This window comes from Coptis chinensis, chromosome 6 (genome assembly GCF_015680905.1).
Source record: "Coptis chinensis isolate HL-2020 chromosome 6, ASM1568090v1, whole genome shotgun sequence".
Lineage (NCBI taxonomy): Eukaryota > Viridiplantae > Streptophyta > Magnoliopsida > Ranunculales > Ranunculaceae > Coptis > Coptis chinensis.
In genome coordinates this window covers 51,154,165-51,160,544 of record NC_141461.1, presented here as the reverse complement: position 1 = coordinate 51,160,544, position 6,380 = coordinate 51,154,165, and the positions used below count along the sequence as shown (strand labels likewise).

Sequence of the window (6,380 nt, the reverse complement as noted above, 5' to 3'; positions counted from 1 at the left end):
CTCAGCAAGTTGCTTCCATGACCAACACGCCCTACTAAGAGGGGGCTGTGTAAGAGAGTGATATCCTCCTTCAGGGATATCAGGCGCGTACTCAGTATGATAGAAATACCACACCGAGCTGTGGAATCAGATCGCATCCCCAAGCTAAGAGAACGCTCCAGCACAGTTCGCACCGGCACGCGAACCATGCTTTGTAACGTGACTCAGCTTACCTTCTAGAAGCAATCATGAACAGAGATGCACATGCACAAATCACCGCCACCAGCTACTGACCACTGCCGCAAGCTACTTGTCCAAACTACTAATCCCTATCATCACAGCAGACCTATAAAGACAGTTCTCGCACGCCTCTTTAATCTAGACCCCACGTTTGTGATACACTTTACACGTGGTGGGTGAGGATTCACTCTCAACATCTATAAATACCCCTCCTATGAACTACGCCAGACCTGATTCTTCTCTCCCCTAAGAATCGAGAGCAAGATATGTAGGCAGTTCGCTCCTAAGTCGAACTCGGTCCCTTCTATCATCCATTCCAGTTCCCCTTCAACTGTGTATGTAAAGGAAAGCTGAATCACGCCTTTACAGGCAGGATACAAAACTGATGAAGCTTATATATAATCTAGAGCTTCATGAACATAGTAGTTTCGATTGTATCATAGCAACCAAGGACGAAATATTAACTGTTTCTATCTTCATTTTTATGTTTGGCAAACTTGCTTCATTCACCATTGGCTGGCTACTGTGAATTGACAAATCAATGTCAATGAAGTCTTTGGAGAATCTATCATTATTTCATTACTAGAGTTTGAGAAAAGAAAGAGACAGGCAGGCAGTCCTGGAAGCTTCCCCAATTACTAAATAAATTAGAGGAGACCAGTTTTTTGTTAAACCAGCTTAGTAGATGATGGTTCAGTTTACTGGTATTAGAAGTTAATTTGATTTAGTTGCTCTGTTCTCTCTGGCCAAAAACTTCATCTAATAGGTGCATTTGTTTTAACATGGCAGCTCAGTGAAAGTTTTTCCACTACTTTTGTTTTTGAGGTGAGAGACGAGTAGCTTAGATAGATGATAAATCACATATATAAGTTGGCACTTAAGAATTGTCATGAAGGACAATAATTAATACCTTTATCAAGTCAAGTCATTGTAAATTATTAAACAAAAAACGTTAGAACAACGTACTGTTATGCCATTTGACAATTCAAGATTCATTCCAAATTAACAATGTAAAAATTGCTGACAATAGGAAGGAAGGTGACTAGAAGAAGAGCATAAGCTTATCTTCAGTTCCGCAAAAGATTCTTTGAACTCAAGAGGAGAGGAAAGTAGATCTGTCCATCCATTTTTTGGTTCAGAAAAGAAAGAAATACTCAGTACAGCTCACACTTTGGAAGGACGGCGGGTTTCTAATAAGAAGGTAATTAAACAATTGAACCCCTCTTCATTTTAATTTTTTTCAGCATGTTAGGAAAACAAAATGTAGCAACAATACAGTTTTTATGTGCTTACATAATGCTCAGAGCCTCAGACGGTGTACACTTTCTTTTTTCGAAAATACTTTGGGACATTAGCAGTTCATATGATCCACTGAAAGCAAGAACCTTAGAAAAAGTAAGGTTTTCATATAGACCACAAACCCATATGCATGTCCACAACATATGTGGACGTGTGGAACTAAGAACTATTACAGTACAGCAATGATATATCAATACTTGTGCAATAGAAGCTTGCCCATTCAGACTAGTCATATGAACGTTTTACTGCTTCTTATGCTTTGCTCTAGACTGGAGTATATTGAACTTAATTTTGAAGAAAAAACTAGTTTAGCATCATGTCTAGTTGGTTTTGCACGCATTACATACCCAGATAGGATATATTTGATTCTTGGATCTCAATCAGTAACACGCTCAGAAATCCTAATTATTTTATGGTGGAACAAGGTCTTCTGTGAATTCCATGTTCATGATATTCTATCTTGTTCATTTCTACCCTTTCTTGGTCAACACTGTGTTAGCGCCAAGTTCTGTCTCTTTAAGTCTTCATGGAACTAAATCTGATCACATTCTGCAAAACCATTTCGTTGCAGTGGTCCTCGAACTTAAGTTTTAAAGTGAAGAGAGACATACCTACACGGCTACCCTTGGCTAACTACAATCAGCTTACTCATACCCTAGTTCAAAAGTAGGTAAGTTACCTTGTATAACGCTAACTGTTGGTAGAAATGGTGAAAATTGGGAATGTCCTCTTTCACTTATTTATTCCCGTCCTTAATATGCCTGCCCTCATACAATGCATTATCCTAGTAGCTAAATTTTACCGTGGAGGTGATTTTGTTGGTCAGGCTTGTTTATCATCTTTGTGATCAGATCAAGGAACGCGATTAGAGAGTAGAGACTCAGTACTTCTATTATGGAAGAGAACAATGAATCCCCAGGCAATGTCTCCATTCAAATTGAAGATGAAGACAATTTATTGATCGCTAGTATTAAAGCAGAAATTTCGCGTAAGCCTTCTTCACAATGCTCTATCTATAGAATTCCAGTCAAATTTCGCAGTAAAAGTGATAAAGATACATATGAGCCTCGTCTTGTATCAATTGGGCCATATCACCAGGGTGAGGACAGTTTGAAATCAACTGAAGAGTTCAAAAAATGGTATCTGCATGATCTCATTTCTCGAAACGAAACACCAGACACTAGTTTAAATGACTTGGTGAAAGAGATTAGGAAATTGGAGGTACATGCTCGGGAGTACTATGCAGAATCAATCAAGCTCACGAGTAATGAATTCGTCAGAATGATGGTATTTGATGGATGCTTCATCCTTGAACTTCTTTACAAATATTCAGAAAGGGGGGTGGTCCAGGAGGAAGACGTGGATGGTGAGCACGATGCTAACAGTAAGGAGAACAGTAAGGACAAGGACAAGGGCCAAGAACTACGAATGCGGTCAAATAGCACTGACCCAATACTAGGCACAACTTGGATGGTATATAGCTTAAGGAAGGACTTGGTGTTGCTTGAAAACCAGCTTCCTTTCGTTATTTTAGAGAAGTTGTTTTATCTGACTAAAGATCACAGTCGCAGAGGCCGTTCTCTGAACGAACTTCTTACCAACTTTTTCAATCCTATATTGCCTACAATGGGACCAGTCCAAACAAACTCTCATATTAAAGGCAAACACATACTGGATTTACTTCGCAACCATCTCCTACCGAAGGCTCAGCATGATATGGAGTATGGAGACTATCCATTCTGGGAATACACACATAGTGCCACAGACCTTTGGGAGACTGGAGTGAAATTCAGGAAGAAGAACGTGGCTGATGGTTTATTGGATATTACATTTACTGATGACGGGATACTTGAAATACCTCCTTTCTTTTTTGGTGAGTCATGGACTGTTCTTCTTCCAAATCTCATTGCATTGGAGCAATGTCGTCGTGATTACACCGACCAAATCACATCGTACGTCATCCTTTTGGACAGCCTTATAAATACACAAAATGATGTCAAGCTATTACGTAGCAAAGGAATTATAGATGGCTTGTTCCATGAAGATGAGAAGGTTGCCGTTGCTATTAATAATCTTTTCAAAGGGGCTATTGTTGATAAATTCTTTTATGATGGACTATGCAACAGAATCAATGCATACTACCGAACGAGTTGGCATAAATGGAGGGCAACTTTGAAGCGTGATTACTTCAATACTCCATGGGCGATTTTATCATTTGTGGGTGCTGTTATACTATTACTACTCACCTTCCTACAGACCTTATTCTCCATCCTTTCATACCACCCAAAATGATATTAGTTTGTATCTCTCTGTTACCATGTTTATAGGGATTTGTTCATTTCTTGTAAAATTGACGAGATCTGGTTCAGTGTTACTTGGCGCCTAGCTTATATGAATAAACCGATGCGAATGTAGCCAGCATATTCCCAAAAACCTCAATGGTTTATGTATTAGCCTATTATTAGATCATATAAAAGCAGAATGCTATGCATTTTTATTCATTAATTATGCATTTTTATTCATTAATTTGCATAGATTGGTTAATAAGCTTACTATTGGTTTTGGACTACGGGAAAACTATTTATGGATTGTAATAAAAACGAACTGCCTATAGAATGAATTAACGTACGTACTGTTAAGCAGATTGCAAGCATTGCCAAATGCCAATTAATGACAACTTTATTCAGTCACACAATCTTATAGTCAGCAGTCCAGTACTAAAATCTTGTTAAGATAACAGAACTAGTTATGTTCCTTTTATATTAGTTAAGGAGTTGTTGGAACTCATAAGACTATCAATATGTCAGCAGTACCACGAATGGAAACGTTTCTGTTCCCTTTTTTTCTCTGTTCATTGTTTCTTAGTTTTTTTATGCATACTGAATCAGGAAGAATGAACACTAGCCACAAACTTATGTCAACGAAAATCAGCTAATCACTATATCAACATTTTAGAAATGTTTATCTGATAAAATAAGACCAGCTTGTAAGGTCATCCATCCATTCTTTTATTTTTCTTTTATTGGAAATAGGTTGTTAGAGAGGTCCCCTACCCCTAGAGGCATTCAGATACGATCATTAGAGTCCAATAATTGGTGAGACAGACTCAAAACAATGGAACTATATTGCAGAAACAGCCAATTGCCTTAGTCAAATGTGAAGTAGGGGCCCGGCAATCTGTGATGGCGTGGTATTGGTTCACACCATTGCAAGCTAGGGCGATTGCTTGTTCTTGTATAACATAACCCCACTGTTCCACTCAATCTGTCCTATATACTGGACAAGTCTATGACTTCCTCATTTTTTGCATTTCTTATTTATTTAACTATATAATTTTGCTCCAAGCAGTTACAAGCACCTACAATCCAGACGGCAGGATGGTGGGTGGACACAACGGCCAGCATAACAACAATATGTAACTCGTTTTTCAATTGTTTTTCTTTTTCCTTTTTCTTTTTTTTTTAGGTGGTGGGTGCTGGTGGAGTAGTAGAGATTGGACTTTGGAGGGGTTTATTAAACCAAGTTGCTGCTTCAATTCAAAGATTGTCAGTCATTAGCTCGGCGAAGTGTATTGGTCATTAAAACCGTTAACCATTCCCTATCAAAGAATGTAAGTCAAACGAGTCATGTAGAGTAATGACAGAGGAGTGGCATGAAAAAGAGAAGACCGGAATTCATCTCTACGATTGCTCACAAGGCACAGACAATGAGAAAAGATCAGTTCTTGACTGGGCTGATCGTAGTACATCTCTGTCATGTACTCGTGCCACCGACCAACTACTTAATCGCTGTGATCTGAGAGCCTGGTTCAAAGTTTATTTTCAGATCAACTGTAAAAATAGTATTCCAGATAACTTTTTAATGCTGCGTTTGGTAATCGTATGTCGGCCTGATTCTAATGCTGTGTTCTGTTCATTACTGTTTACACTTTGGTTCTTTTCATTTTCTCAATTTGTGTATCACTAAAATGGACTTGTCACAAACAGAATCATCAACCCACATGACCTTGTTGTCACTTTAGAGCTAGCTTGACTGACAGTAAAGACTTGGGATGGAATGTAAAATATGTCCCCGGGTTCATACTTTATTTAGAGCTACCTTGACTCAGTCCCCCACACTTAAGGTATAAAATATGTCAATAGGACTAGGGATGATAACTTGACAACAAGAGCTATATATGATTAATATGCTAAAACCAAAAACGAGGATCATTACTTTTAAGAAAGTGCCGCTAGCATATGATTGATAAACTTAATTAGTACAATCTATCTATATCTATATCTATATCTATATTTATATTTATATCCCCGTATTTTTCGAGCTCTATTAAAATTCCACGTCGTCATCTCTTTTCCTCCATTATTAGAAAAGAAATGTTAGCACTTCTAATTAAAACGGGAATTTTTATCATATTAAAATGAAAATTTCTCTATATTAAAAACAATAAGAAAATATAACTTATCTAATTAAAACGGGAATCATTTTCCATTTAAGACGGAATCACACTTCTAAATTAAGTCAACTATTAAAATGGGATCCCTCTCCCAATTAAAATATGGGTTTTTAAAACTTAATTAAACAATTTGTTAGGAAATTAAAATGGCACGGGTTAGCGACGAAAACAAGAATCATGATTTGTTAGAAAATTTATATATGTATAGTTATAATGATTGCTGAACAAATTTTCAAAAGAGTTGGTGCGTATGCATGGGTCTACTTTCTAGTCTTAATATTAAAGCTCCCACAAGAAGCATTTTTCGAGCTCTATTAAAATTCCACATCATCATATCCTATTAAAATGGGAATTCCTCTCTTATTAGAAAAAGAAATTGTAGCACGTACTTCTAATTAAACCAGTAATC

General features: G+C 37.4%; 1 protein-coding gene across 7 annotated transcripts; it reads left to right on the top strand.

The window, feature by feature from the left end:
- Window positions 1-899: 899 nt before the first annotated feature.
- LOC147493450 (UPF0481 protein At3g47200-like) lies at window positions 900-5,431 on the top strand. 7 transcript variants are annotated; one of them, XM_086568571.1, is made up of 4 exons: window positions 900-1,044; window positions 1,250-1,420; window positions 2,090-2,188; window positions 2,345-4,044. In XM_086568571.1, the coding sequence occupies exon 4, from the start codon at window positions 2,413-2,415 to the stop codon at window positions 3,808-3,810; it is 1,398 nt and encodes a 465-aa protein (XP_086424697.1). In that variant the 5' UTR covers window positions 900-1,044; window positions 1,250-1,420; window positions 2,090-2,188; window positions 2,345-2,412; the 3' UTR covers window positions 3,811-4,044. The 7 variants fall into 7 exon arrangements, 5 of the variants coding, with proteins under 5 accessions (XP_086424697.1, XP_086424698.1, XP_086424695.1 ...); XM_086568572.1 differs by lacking the exon at window positions 900-1,044 and having other exon boundaries at window positions 1,076-1,420; window positions 2,370-4,044; XM_086568569.1 differs by lacking the exon at window positions 900-1,044 and having other exon boundaries at window positions 1,077-1,420.
- Window positions 5,432-6,380: the final 949 nt, after the last annotated feature.